The 15394-nt window shown below is 36.0% G+C and overlaps 1 protein-coding gene across 9 annotated transcripts in view; it reads left to right on the plus strand.

Moving 5' to 3' along the window:
• LOC118266652 (disintegrin and metalloproteinase domain-containing protein 11) overlaps positions 1-15394 on the plus strand; it is a 432988-nt gene that overhangs the window by 241142 nt on the left and 176452 nt on the right. For all 9 annotated transcript variants that reach the window (XM_050703305.1, XM_050703302.1, XM_050703304.1 and 6 more), the window contains one exon: positions 12030-12178. In XM_050703305.1, coding sequence (XP_050559262.1) covers positions 12030-12178 — 149 coding nt within the window. The remainder of the gene's footprint in view (positions 1-12029; positions 12179-15394) is intronic.

Below are 15394 nucleotides of genomic sequence, written 5' to 3' on the forward strand. Positions count from 1 at the left end.
GCTTAGTCGTTAAAATTTATTCGCTACATAACCGATTCCGACGTCGTAATTCGCAGAGCATCGCCTATTTCCCGCATATAAATCGACGCTTAACGCGAACGTACGCGTTACGCGGAGTATAGCGTTAGCGTTACGTAAAGCCTTTCTTTGTTAAGCCCTAATTGGTATATTTCCATTGTCTCAGTATGTGCATATCAAGGTTTTATTATTATATTGGAACCTAGGAACAATGAAAAAAGTTACATAAGTCTTCCAACATTTTCGCTAAATTCGTATTTGTCGAACAGCAGAACTTGAACCAATATATCTACAACAAAATGTAAGAGTTTTGAGAAACAATTTTGAGAAAATAAATCTGTGGAAAGGACTTCTTACAAAGTGATCAAAATCTTATAGAAACGCAAAAAAGTAACAAAAAAATGTATCAAAACTACACAATTTTAAATCAAAAAACCATCTACAATCCCTACCAAAAAATTATACCTCTAACTCATATACATATTAGTAGACCACTCAATTTGTCCCACATAACTTGGCAATACGAGTGGGGGTGGCGCACAAAGGGTTGCAGAGAAAGCGAGGCCCTTGACCCACCACTTTGTTACAGCCCTGAAAGCGACTGAAACTCCTGAAGGGATCCTGGGCCGTAAGTACTTTCGCGGGCGGTCTTGATAATGTATTGTTAAATTAATTAAGGGAGTAAATTATTTGAAGAACACTCGTGTGCTCGAGTTTTATTTTGAGTTGTGTTAAATGTGGTTACTGAGTAGATTGGGAATGAGTATGCAAAATTGATTCTGTAAATGTAAAAGAAAAATACACATTTAAGTAAGTAATTTCTTTTAAATATAACTATGTAATGCACTATGTACTGTAAGTGTGTACTTAGAAAATGTATTTATATTTCTAAACAAAATAAGACGAAGTAAATAAAATTAAGTTTAGTTTTCCTTGGAATAGACAGAGATATAATCTAGGATGACTTGTTAGTTGAATCTCTGTTAGTTGACATTTTCTAAATTGTATCTAATGCGGGGAGCTGTACGATGCAGAGCATGGTTGAAGCAAGGTTAAGAGCTCGTTGGCTCTGGTGGTGTCAGCGGAACTGAGAACAGTTCCGCTCAGCTCCACTTCAACCTGCTACCCAGCTCAGCCCTGCACCGCATATCTCTGCGTAGCTTTAGTGGAAACACCTACCTATTTACACGACTCTGCTGCGCTGAAGTCCGCGCAGCTCCGCTTACATGAAAACGTACCTTAAGAAATAAATGAAAGCACAGATTTTAATATCTTTAACAAAAAATGGTTATGTACAGTCCATGTATTATATCATCACATTATTTCGCTGGAAACAAGAGCAGAACACACAAAGTTAACTTGAACTGGGATTATATGTTTCGCGAGAGGTCAGTCAAGTTTGACTTTGGACTTTATCGTACAACTTTTAATCGCCGATCCGGGATCAACACGATTTTTCGTAAATACAACTTTCAGGACCATATTTTTGATGTATTTCACAACCATGTTTTATATATTTTACATAATAAAGTACTGCTATTGGCTCGCTGTCGCGTATTGAACAGTTAATCGGAGACTAGAGTTAGATATAGCTAAATTAAAATATTTTGGTAAATCTCTTACCAGTAAGAAACATGTGATTTTGTATTAAACAAAATACAAAAAAAAAAACATAAATAACTTAAACAGGTATTATAAGGATTTAGAATAAAAGTCCAACGATTGCTACTTGAATTCTCGAAGTACCAATTTCCCTCACCCACTTAAATCTAAGTTAACTAATAGAGAAACAGCTACAAACCACCTGAAATTGTCAAAACAATCAGGAACTCCATACATTGAAACACCGACATAATATTAATTTACTAGTGACGCGCACCGGTCACGTCACTAGCACGCAACAATTTCAACTTTAAATAGAGTAGAACCAAGTTCGAGACCCATTCAATGTCTTGCACGAACTTACACGAACTTCAGCGAACTTCAGTTTGCTTTTTAATCTCTACGCTGGGAACAGACGTTCGCTTAGCATATTTTATAAAGTAGTGCCGCAAAAGGCTTTGCTTAAAGCGGTTTCTGGTCTTGTGATTATGGCAGTAGTTTTACCTCCTTTGTAGACATTTTTTCTGCCAGTGCAGTTTTAAGATAAATAGTTTGAAAGTCAATATTTATTTTAAAACCTTTTTCAGATCAAATACTGAGTATCTAAGAATACAGTCCAGGTTTTTATTGTATTTTCACTTACTTGCTTACAAAAATCAACGCCACCACATGGTATTCTTGGCAATTTATTCAGAAATTAAGGCGCCATTCCTGCACAGAATTTCTACTTTGCGTCGCACCTTACAATGCTTGCTTCGAACGCAGCACGCTCACATGAATAACAATATACGTACATACATATGTAGGTAGGACCACAGGCCCTATCGCTAAATGCAGCCCCATGCATAATGCACGCGTCATCTGCGCGATGCTTCGGGCGTTACAGGGTTGAGCTCCGCTTTCAGCGAGGAATGTGGAATGTAGAGATATTTTGGTTTTTGCATGGTAAAAACCTGCAATAAGTTAATGAAATTCGAGAAATCTGACTATCTTTACAAGCTTCAAAATAATACACAGATCTTTACAGCACGTAGGTACACTGAAAACGTACAATTTTTTTATTAAATAATTAGATATATAGTTTAGTTTTGATATTACACAGACCTATTTTCACTACCTACTAGTATTAAAAACAAGTTCAAGACGCCTACGAGATATTTCATTATCAACTTGATCAGTTGTCTACTGTTTGTTTCAATTGTGACAAACAAAAAAACTAATTTCTTTAGATCTATCACCCAAGGACGAGGTAGTTTATACCCACAATCCATTTCAACATTCCCAATCTATTCTAGAAATCTCACATCAACACAATTCTCACAAGAAAAATAAAATGTAAGTGGTTGAGGATGCATTTGTTTTACAGTACTCAATAGCAGCGTTTCACTATCTATTGTATAAAAATAAGTCGGGTTTTCCTTCCTGACGCTATAACTCCAGAACGCAAGAACCGATTTCCACGGTTTTGCATTCGTTGGAAAGGTCTCGGGTTCCGTGTGGTTTATAGCAAAGAAAATTTTGGAAAAATTAAGAGAAAAGCAGGAAGACAGGGAAAATCATTGGTGGCGAAACGGAGTTCGCCGGATTTGCTAGTCGGCTATAAAAATGAATGCAACTTTATGCCGCTGTAACTCAGACCCGACCCCACCGATTCATGCGCTCAGCTTTTGTGCGCGGAACGTTTGGTTCAATCTAGTGGTTTTACGGCTGCCTTAGTGGTTTAATACCCCACTAGATGTCGTCAAACTGTCTTGTAACTCTTAGCGATTAGGTTTACGCGTATGTGTTGCGGTTGGCTCCGAAATGTTTTGGATGTGGGTTAGGTTCAGCTTTGTACAAGGATTACTTTGTAATTTTGTTGTTGTTGATATTTTTGTTGGGCCTATCTAACTGTTTGTTTGTATTAAAATGTTTTTTGCTATCAGTACTACAGTAATGTTAATATTTCATAACTTTAGGGCCGTATTAATCTGTCTTTTTAACCGACTTGAAAAAAAGAGGTTCTCAGTTTGACCTGTATGTATGTATTTTGAAATCCTATGTATTTATGTTTGTGCTCGATTATCTTGCGTTTGGCTTTACCGATTTTGATGCGGTTTGCAGCATAGTATTTTTCAGATATGGGAGAAAGTTTGCGTATATTGCCTGACTTAAAAAATGGAGGCGGTAAAGAAAATTGCAGTTCTCTTTTTTAACATTGCATGCTTCCTTTTTTCTACTAAATATGGAAACCATCGGCTATGCATATCTCCACACACACATAGCACAATAATGTATATATTTAAAATCATTGGCCCATTTCACTTCGGCCACGGTCGCTAAACTCTTTGCAGCTGTCAAATATGTGCAAGAGAGAAACGATAATGGAAACCATGAGAGTATGTCAGAAGTATGGTAATGCGTTCATTTTGAAGTTATGGAAAGTAGCTGTCGGAATGTAGTATTGTTTTAAATGGATTTTTCTGGAAAATGTTGCCGAGTTTCATTTCATATTATATCGACGATATTTTCGTTGTATATATTTGTAGGGACGGCAAGACAGGATGAAGTTCTTTTCGTTTATTAGATTATTAAATAGATATACTTATTGAAAATATCTGAACAATTAACTCTCAACGCTCTCACATGGGACTACTACCCCTATTACATAGGACTTACAACAGAAACGGTAAAAAGTGGGTGTATTGCGACATTACGTGCCGAAATGTACACCTCCTGCCTACCATTTCCAGGATAAAAAAGGCGTGACGTAGTTAACTCCAGAAAAACACGTCAAATGTAGTAGTAATAGAATGAGTTATTACCGGATTAACTATTACTCAAATAACACTAGTCACATTTTCCACTACTCACTCCAGCAAAACAGTAAACCTAACCCTGTACTTTCTGCAGACTGGTTACGGGTTACCGGGGTTCCACCTCAAAAAGCAGGTCTAGGTACAGGGTGGTTTTTCGTCAGTAAGACTCTAACACTCCCTGTCGCCTCGCCCCGAAACGGGAAAAGGCATTGGATGATTTCCACCATAAAAAACCTGCACTTTAAAACACAAACCCATCTCCATAACTTAATTGCAATTACAATCTCTTTCACAAAAATCCTTTACAAACCCAACATATTATCACGAAACAATAAAAAAACGTACGAAACTCGAATCTTCACACGAGATACAAGTGACTCCACAAACTGGGTCACACTGGCTCATTACAATTAATTAAAATTACGCCGAGTAAGGTCTATGCGACGTACGTGTATTGTGTTGTCTATATCGTGACGTCATTCATGACATTGGTACTGTGAGTATTGGAAATGGTGACGTCATATTTTCAACCTGGTTTTGTATGTGTGTGATTTGTTTTAGGTATATGCATACTGGTGTTGATAATTGGGTTTATAAATAGGTTAGGTATTAAAAATATTTTTTGGGTGCGATTACAAAAGTACGCACTCAGTTTGCTAAACATTACATCTATGATAGCCAAGAGTTTCATATCTGTCTCGTTACACTATAGAATACCTAATAAGTCGGATTGCATAAGAGGATAATTATTTAACATTTTACCAATTATCAGATACAATACCATGCTTATGCTCTGATCGACAAGTACAAAACTTTATTAAAATTATCTATGTATGAGTGTGCTTTCCATTTAAAGTAATCGAACCTAGACCGCGTTCGGCGCTCGAATAAACCAACCAATCAGATTCAATGGATAAATCCAAACAATAATAACGATACAAAACTTAAAAAAAAATAAACAAACCCCCTCAAAAATTTATAATATCACGCTCCCATAAACAAAAGTTTAGAAAATCTCTAACAAACGAGGATGTCAAAAAACCAATTAATCTAGAGTCTTTAACAAAGTGTTCGTTGAACAAATTATTCAAAACATGCCATCAACATATTAAGTTTTATGAAATTTACTTCCACAGTGCACCACAATGGTTGGAAAATCTATTCCGTCATGCTCGCTATTCATCGGCCATATTGTTTAACAAGACGGCTATTGTAATTAATATGTGATACCTCCATTCATATGATTAATTATTCACATGTGTTAGGCATATAGGTTATGTGTTTATTTATTAAAGTTTCATAACTGAAAGGTACCATAAAATTTGGTTTCAATCGATGTGTTTAGGTACTAGATAGAATAGTGTAATCAGTTTTCATGAGCTTACGAACTTAATCTGACCTGAACCTAACTTAAACTCAATCAAAATGAAACGATTTTTACTCAGATTTTCGATTGGTTAGACTCGTAAAAGTCATACGATATTGAACACGTTAACCTCGATAAACATAAAATAACTTCAGTGCTTCTTCTCTCGTCCTCCCATTTCCCCAGTTTGAAATGTGCTAAAAATGAAGATTTAGTATCCTAACGTTAAGAAAAAAGCACACTAAAGTTAAGTACTAAACGTAAACGCATCAATTCAGCCCCAAAATGCCGCAGTATCATTTGTTCCACCGCTTATCTTTAATTAAGCAATACATCATAGCTAAGCAACACCCGTTTTAAGTTCCCAAACACACCAACAAACCTACCAGCATAACGCGACCTTCACCTCCTTCCCTTCATACGCAAAATGCCAAACAATATCTGAGGCACGGTGCGGTTGAATGGCTCTCGAAAATCTGGTCGTGGTTACATGGCAAAGATTTAGGGTAAATGTACATGTTTTCGGCTCCATCTGTTTAAAGTTAATTAAGTCGCGTAAGGGGTTTTTGTTGTACGCTGACTTGTTAGTTTTTAGACACTTTTCGTGTTACGAGGGGCTTGCTGAGATGTGGGTGGAAATTATGTTTTCCATTAACTTGTGTGTATAACATAATAACACGGCTATTGCCTAAATGTGGCAGAAGTGTGCTAACTTTACATTCACTTTCCACTAGTTATGTTATTAATCCCAATGGAGGCAGAGAGCTTCAGACTCCGTGTTCTGAGAATCCAAATTGTATTGAGAATTGCAAAATACGATAATGTTTAACACTGATTTCGTTCATAAATATGAGAGTCAATGTATGTCGGATATTAAATCATACGCATACCTGCATACATATATTTGCAAATATAATTGCATTTCCCTGAAAATATTATAATTCATTAATTCTGTTGCCATGCAAGTAAAATTATTTCAATATTGCATCGCCATCCGCTTTTGGAATTTACAGAATTTTCCGCGTACAAAACAGTAATTCAAATTAAACAAAAGGAGAATTAAAATCAATCTTTAATAAAGGATAAAATCAAAATTAAAATCTCAATTTCAATCTGAAATGCAAAAAGTTTTCGATAAATTAATCAACTTTCATTTTAATACTAATAATATCATACTTTGGCTTGCCTCGCCTCACTCCGCCTCGCCCCGCCTCGTCCCGCCTCACCGACGCCTCTACGTACGCTGTCTTCACTAATTATTATTTCCATACGAGGCTAATTGTGCTCAGTTTAGTTTCAATTATGATATTACTTCTTTAGCTCCGAAGTTAGTAGCTCCTGCTTCGGGAACATCTCATTCAGTTTCTCATCTTAATATAATGTACGAGTAAAATTATTATTTAAATGACTTTCATGTGATTACAGTCTGTTGATTTTCTTTTGAGTGTTTTCTCGGGATGAGATACGTTATTGATATAAAATTAATGTTGTAAATAAGAATGTTTGTGTGTTCAGATTGATGAATATTTACTAATGGTAGAACAAGTCTGAGTTGCAAAAAATATACATAAATAATTGGGGCAACATATATATGTTTGCATAGTAAATATCTTCACGAGTAGAAGTTAGTATACCATTGTGTATTGAACTTGGGCGTAATCTAGAGGTTTTCAAAGTAAAATAGATCTTTGATTTCGAAATTCTCGGTATAATCGCACTAAGTGTAATCATACCTCTGTATTTAAACAGGTAGAGCGTACCCCTATAACTTGATATTGTTTTATCGTGAAGACGGTGCGGTATGTATCCTCTAAACACCCAACGCCTACCTCTTCGGGGAATAGCGTAGTGTTAAGATGTTTAAGTTCCATACATGCTTATGCTCACACCTTGGTCCCATGGGAGCGTTTGGGGTATGTAGGTACCACCAACCGATATGACAATGCAAATGTATACTGTCTTTGATTTCACATTTAAGCTTGTAATGATACTATTTGTATGAAAATATTTTCTTCTGTATCCACCAAATTGGACACTTTTTGCTGAAGTACAATGGTGGTCGCATGCGCCTAACCACCACTAAGTTAATGTTTGCTTGCACCTGATAACATCCGCTCCGGGTATGGTTTAATGTTTTTGCTGGGTTCAAGCAATTCAATTTTAAATGATCAGGCGGATCTGTCCGCCACTGTACATCTATAATACTTACTTGAAGGACATGAGGTCATGGGATAAACATTTAAGTGGTTAATTCACTACACGAAAATCAAAACTCACACGAAGTTTATTAAACTTTTATTAAACTCAAAACTTCTTATAAAGACCACAGCTCTTAAACGATTTAAATCGTATTTATTCCACGTAAAAACACCTCTATTCATCGTTCGAGACGACAACGACACGTGTCTGAGAACGCGGCGAGGCGTCGACGGAGACGCGTCCCTATCACAAAAGATTTAGCCGCTTGTTCGAGCATTCAAAGTTTAATTGAATCCTATGAGAACTTAATTGAAAGCACGCGAATATCCTCTTTGACATTTAAACTTAATGTAAGAACTTAACCGGGTTTTACACGTGCCAGTATGCTGATTTCTCAATTAAATACCTATTTCACTTGATTAAGATTTTGTTTGTAGTTTTAATTGTGTAATTTCGCTCTTAAAGTTAAGAAATGTATGTTCGTGTGTGTGTTTGTGTGTACAGACGTAGTGAGGTAATTTTCAGTTAAAGTGTTTATTGTGTTTTCAAGTTTTGGATTAATGTTTTAGCTTGTGAACGTGTTTATTTGCTTGTGATGTGTATTAAGAAGTTACAGTTTATTTGCTTTGAGATCCGAGTATATCAAGAATTCAATCTTTTCCTATCTTTTTCATATTCATTTAAATTAAATGGTTGCTAAAAATCTTGAGGTAATTTAACTAACTCATAACTTGAAACCGTTGAAAAATTAGAATAAAATTGAAATATATATTCTTAAAACTCACATAGTAAGAGACATTTCAGTAAATCTAGTCATTCTAAGCACTAGCAGCACGATAAAAAAGTTGTTCAATTTCAGTCCCCCGTGTACCGCCCACATGAACCATTCGATAACACAAACACGTCACTCAGCTCTCGATCTAACCGCAGTTTGTTCCAAATTAAGTTACGGATTACCCGACTTTACTATTAGTTCGGACTTAATGTAAAAGGGTGTTGTGTTTACGAATTTCGTTTGTTTTACACCCCTTTAATCCTGGAGCTGATTACGTATTCGAGATGGCCCAAATTGCGTATCAATATGCCGGTCGTTTTCAGATCACGCGCCTAAATTACCCGCTGTGGTTACGTATATTTTTTTAGGAGATGTATAAAAATTGTTAAAATTTGTATAACTCTTTCCAGTATAGAGCTCTGAAATCAAGATGATTAAATTCCTCTGCATAAACGCTATGGTTTATACTAACTACGAGTATAACTAAAAATCAAAACTACAAAAGCACCACATTTCACCTTACTTATCTGCCAAAATTACCACTATTAGTCGCATATTCTCTGTGACTACGAAACAAGTTCATGCTCGACAATATGATACAGATAATCCGCACAATACACCCTCCCATGCTCCCATGCTCACACGGGTGCAGCAGCCAGCGTCAATTTAATTACACATCAAAACATCAAGATGGCGTATTCTCGTACTACGCCGGGTACGCCGCGTTTGCGTACGCCCCAATTCGCGTATGACAATGTCGGCGTATTCCAGTCACTACGAAATAGGGATACGAGAGACTCACGCCCTGATTATTGCGGGCGTAACATGCTTTTTGTTGTGCTCTCTGATTTCGAGGTTTCGTGTTTTTTGCTTCGACAGGGTTCAGGTATGCATGGAGACATTTTTGGAATATAAAGTATCATTAGTAATGTACATTAGCAAGACATCATTTATAGCTGAATAATATTGGGTGTCATACTACACAGAAGAGGGGTATCTTCCTATATGCATTGTGTCGAACTGACATAAACATAATGACAGGCAAACCAAGAAACTACCCATCAATCGATCCCCTATTGTGGGAGCTATACACCCTGATTCATGACAATCAGACCCCAACTCAAGTATCAACATAGATGTGTATAGACGAACTCTCAATAGGGCCAAATGAAAGCCTGTCCCAGAACTGCCAATCATATATTAATAATTAATTATGGTATACGCCGCGACATGTTATATTAATTAGGTGAATGATAGGTTTTGTTCGATAGTGATGAAATACTCGTATATACGTCTATGTATGATGGAGTTGCCCGCAGAGATCTAATAGAGTAGAAATCTAATTATATTGATATGAACACTAATTAGTTTCGAAGATGAAAACGTATGTAATATCGTCTTGTATTGAGTTCTTAGTTTTGTGCGAGCGTTCTTTTGAATAAATGTTGGTAAAGAAATCATTTATGATTCTTTGAGAATATCTTTCTATAGTAAGATGCTTTTAAATAGCCTTGTATAAATACTTTGGTCAATTACAACATGTTGTATATCTGCATAGCGGTTATGGAGTTACCACATTTAGCAATTACCCTAAAACATTTCTCCTTTCTGAAGCCACTTAAAAACCATACCGAAAATTCATTGGAGAGCTATTTCTCCTATTACTGCGGAGCACATTATCCGCACTCTTTGAACCAAAAACGTCTTAACAAAAGTGTCTCGACGAGCATTCACTGCGAATGACAGTGAATACAAAATGATGGATGGGTTCGTCTTCCGCGGTGGAGCTGGTTACTATATTTTATGGATTCAAAGGTCTCAAGGTGCTGCGGATATTGATGTTGAGAGATTTTCGTGTAGAACTCAGTTTTATTGAAATTGATTTAAGTGTTGTATAATAATATGCTGTCATAGCTATCGTTGCCTAAATATTGACATTGAAATTGGTTTCAAGAAAACTCGTCCTGATTACAGCAATTATAAATAGTCTGGTATTTGAATCCAAAACAAATTTTACAGACACACTTGAATTCACTGAACAAGATTCAAATTCTAAAACACGAAGTCAGAGGAGGAGCCTAGTTTCAGCTCACAATTACAACAAAGTAGTTTAATTCAATTAGGATCTTGGAGGAAAGTTGTTTTACGAGCGTGCATAAATCCGCTTTGTTTAATGTGAGGTGCAAACAAAGCAAGTTATTCTTACTTCTCAGTTGAAACAAATCCCACGTGTGTTCCCTCTAGCCTGGATTCTGGCTTTTTTATATTTTTGCCAAGTAATCAGAAAGCTTGAGTTAGTGCGTGGAGACTGGTGAGCCACACGACGGTCTTATATTTATGGAGATGAAAATATTTGTGTTTTTCTTTTATTAAGATGCTCAAATATAGTCTCTAGTTTTTTATGTTGTTAGTTAGGTAGAGCTAGGTCACGACAATGATAAAAATCAATTGGAATAAAAGAAAAATCTGTTGGATTGTGTTTTTAGGAATCGAACTGAAGTATCAAAATTTAAAGAGCTTAATCCTCCTTCATTGAAATAGATAAATAATAATACGATAATCCAAATACAACGCTGATAGAATTCCAAAACGAAACCACTCCATCAAAACGCATGACCCAAAAACGCTACGCGGAGTTTTAACCCCAGCACAGCAGCACAGGGGCCGTAGCGACCATATAAATGTCAAGCTTCAACTTGGCAAGTAGCACTCATGAGCTAAATGAGTTCTAATCTAGCTGGCCGTTGTTGGGTTTAAGGCCATCATAAAAGAAAGCCTTCGTCCGTTTATAACCCGGTGATCTTAAACTCAAAATGCAGGTGTTACCTTTTATTTTTACTCAGGAATTGAGTTGTGGTTTTAGGGTTACTTAAAGTGAAAACTGTTTCAGTTTTCTCTCTTTTAGTTTTGGTATGAACGTTTTAATTGAAACTTGTGTTGCTGGATAATCTTTTTTATTTCTTGAGCTAAGATGTTTCATTAAATTGTGAGGTTTTTGGTTATTTAGCTGCAAAGTTTTCAAATGATCTGCATAGTTATTAAGTACTATTTCCTACTGCATAGTCGTCATTACATAAAACTATGTACATCTGCCTAATCCACTAATCATTTCAAAAATAATGCCATAATAATCTTAATGTATGTATTTGATAGAAAAATAAAACACACAGAGAACTACAACAGTCTTTATAAAAACTCTTCTACCAAGCACTACCAAATACCCACCGAGATCACAAATTCGCAACATAACCAATCCATATATTGTACACAGGTGAAGTTGAGCGGCTGTTACGCGAGTACCGCCAGAACCAGGAGCTGGTGCGGAATATCGGTGCCCACTACTACCAGATCATTTACCCCGTGCAGCTGCGACATCACGAGAAAATGGGCATTTCCACGCGCGAGGTCAACACTCCCAAGGTGAGTCTTATTGATAGAACACGTTTCTTGGATCTGTCTTGTCCTTATGCAATTGAAGATGTAAAAAGGGATGTGTTTCTAGATGAGGAACTAATAGTAATAATGCAAGATGATACATTTCAAGACAAACTGAATCATTACTAGGCGATGTATATTTCATACTCGTGGTAAATTCGTTTGCTGAGTAATAAAATATTGAGTTTACAATGCGAGTTAGTTATTGAAGTCAGTCTCTTCTCTAGTAACCAATAAAATCCTATTGAATTGTAAATTAACAACAAAACAAAATCCCGAATAACTTCGGAAACAAATTATATATTTACAAAGTAAATCTTGTCATCTACAATTCTGTTTGCGCCATTTTCTTTTTCAATCACTTTTAAACGAACTTGAAAATGGGTCTAGATTTTCAGGGGCTGGCCCGGGAGTCCAGACTTAGCCCCTGAATGATTTCAGCGGACTTTTAATCCACTTACCAAGTTCAGGCAGGCTATTCCAAATTCTTGTGCTGAAAACTTTGCCAGACGCGAAGTTCTCATGTATTTAGAGCGATTCGGATAAGAAGTAATTCAGGATAGATGTGTGTGTTCCCTTTGAAGATTATCTTTTCTTTCTGGAAAGTTAAACCAATGTAAGGGTTTAAGCAAATTATGTATTGCATAAGTACCGAAGAAAAGGATCATTGTGGGTTTTAGAACATTATTATAAGGATTGTTCCCAACTGCTTGTGAAGATAATTTTATGTTCCAAGTTTGTTCGTTGTGTATAAGCTTGAAATTGACTGAAAATGTTATTAAGTTTTATGAAATGATAAGTCGATCCACGCATGTGCAGTCAAATCTGGGTTGCGAAATATGTAAAATGATAGTATAGGAAAAGCTTCTCTCCATATTACCAGAAGAAATATCTGATATGATGCTGTTATCAGTGATTCTGAATAAAAATACCACCATAGAATATGGGGACTTTAAGCTATAATCACCGATATTATTTTTTATCAGCAGTCGCATTGGGCCTACACAGAAGCACTTTGAGCACCTTGAAAGGCTGGTACACTCACATTTAACGGCGTCCCTCGATCCTGGCACTGTAAGGCGCGAAGGCCTAAAGTATCTCGGGTTCAATTACTCGCCTTTACGACGATATAAAGATCATCCGACGAACATTCCACCCCATACGGTTGAGCACACAAAATATCCGTTCGGGAGCCAATTTAACTTCGCTTGGAAGTTGTTTGAAGTTCTGAAAGATTGTTCGATCGGTTCCTCTGCCTTTAAAAGGTCCCAAGTAATTATATAAACATTCTCTCCACCATATTGGGATCCGAACTGGTGGGATTAATAAGGAAATTGGGAAGATTGGAAGTAATTATGCTTTGTTTACGACAGTTCCCTGATAGAATTTCGCAGCATGTGATTTAAAAAGTAAAAATTGGCAAACTTTGTTATGATTGGTCCGCTTGTAAATTCTGTTCAACTCTGTAAGGGTAGCAACGTGAAACTTGTTTGGTAAAGGTTATATTAATTTTGAATCTATTTTTGACTTGTTAGCGGGTGTGGGCCACCAACTTTAAGGTTGTTCGGTAATTCTGATTACTTTTACATAAGTTGGGTTGCCTCGTTTTATATTTATATCATTTCAGATATTAATAGGATGACCCACTTAACATTATCTCTTGATTAAATGATACTCTTTTAATATTGGTTTTATAAGAAAAATAATCGGAGAACGTCCCGTGTCGTTACTCCAAATTCGTCGATAAATTTCTCTTTACAAATGATCCGTTTCTAGTGGATTCTTTAAGAACGTTCCCATATATGAAATTGCACCGCTTCGTTCTTTTCGATGAATGCCATTCAAGTTAATAGTATGGGTCCAACGTGGGTAAGCAGAATAGTGTAGGTAAAGGAATATCTGAAGAATTCCCTCGAGTTAAAATGCAATCTATGAAATGAAGACTTTGAAAGTGAACGTGAATCGGTTTGAGATGTCAGATTACAATTGGAGATATTTTAAACTTTGGGAATCTTATACTTGTAGAAAGATGTTAAAGGGGTAGCCAGAGGTGAACTGAGCTCCCCTCTTCTAGTCCGTTTTGAGTTTACTGCTCTGGAAATATAATAAAAGTTCAATAGGTAGTATTTTGATGTGATTCGAGTCCTAATTTATACTATTTTAGTTATATAGTATAGTAGATATAAAATTAAACGTAGCGCGAACATAAAGCTTGACTGGTAGACAAATTGATAGACTATTTCTTTTTACACTTTAATATTACCTATATGTTTCGTTGAAAGAAATTTTTTAATATTGACTTTAGGACCAAAATACTAACCACTAATTGTTGATAAAATCAGTCTCACAAACTTAACAGATTCAACCAAAACTTGTAACGATGGTCCTCAAAATTATATCTAGTAGAGTTGTGACAAGGTCCAAAATTCTACTTTGTTTCACACCCGAAGTATTTTGTGGGCTTAATGATATTAAAACTTTAATGTATACGACCAAACGGGTCGGATAATGAGCGATTTAATTTGTCTTTTTGTCATAGCTTAGGGCAGGGATTCGACCCCAAACTTTTCGAGTATTATAAGACCTAGAAATTTATGAGCATATTGTATTAAGCTTAAGCCGTTTAGCTGGTCTGTTTATGTTCTTGGGTTCTGAGGGTCATTTCTTTTGTGATAATAACGGTTCTTCTTGAAGAGACATTTTTATCTGAAACATATTTATTTCTATTTATTGTCCACGCTTTTGATTCTGATGTTTTCAATACTAGCATTCCCCACAGGTAGATTGGGTGTATGTCACCATACTCCAAACAAAACAAATAACTTTTATAAATACAAATAAATTGGTCACGTTCATCACAAACATAATCGTGTCCAACAATTCAATGTGAGAACATTCTAGAAACATTTATAAGGTAAGGCTTGACTTTAATTATTATTGTTCTCCAAAACACGATGATCGTTCTGACAACCTGAAACAAACCTTCACCCTATACGAATACGGTTGGAAACAAAGTATCCAAGTCTCAATCACTGCTTATCCGAACATTTTTCCCCATACATAATGCAGTAGGGTATCTTGAGTATTATGTTAAGATGCGTATATATTAGGGACCTAACGATCGCATGACCAACAAGAATGTACCCATTGGAGGACAAACAGACATAAAGAATATCAATAATATTAATACAAGTTATAGAC

The sequence above is a fragment of the Spodoptera frugiperda genome, chromosome 23 (genome assembly GCF_023101765.2).
Source record: "Spodoptera frugiperda isolate SF20-4 chromosome 23, AGI-APGP_CSIRO_Sfru_2.0, whole genome shotgun sequence".
Classification (NCBI taxonomy): domain Eukaryota; kingdom Metazoa; phylum Arthropoda; class Insecta; order Lepidoptera; family Noctuidae; genus Spodoptera; species Spodoptera frugiperda.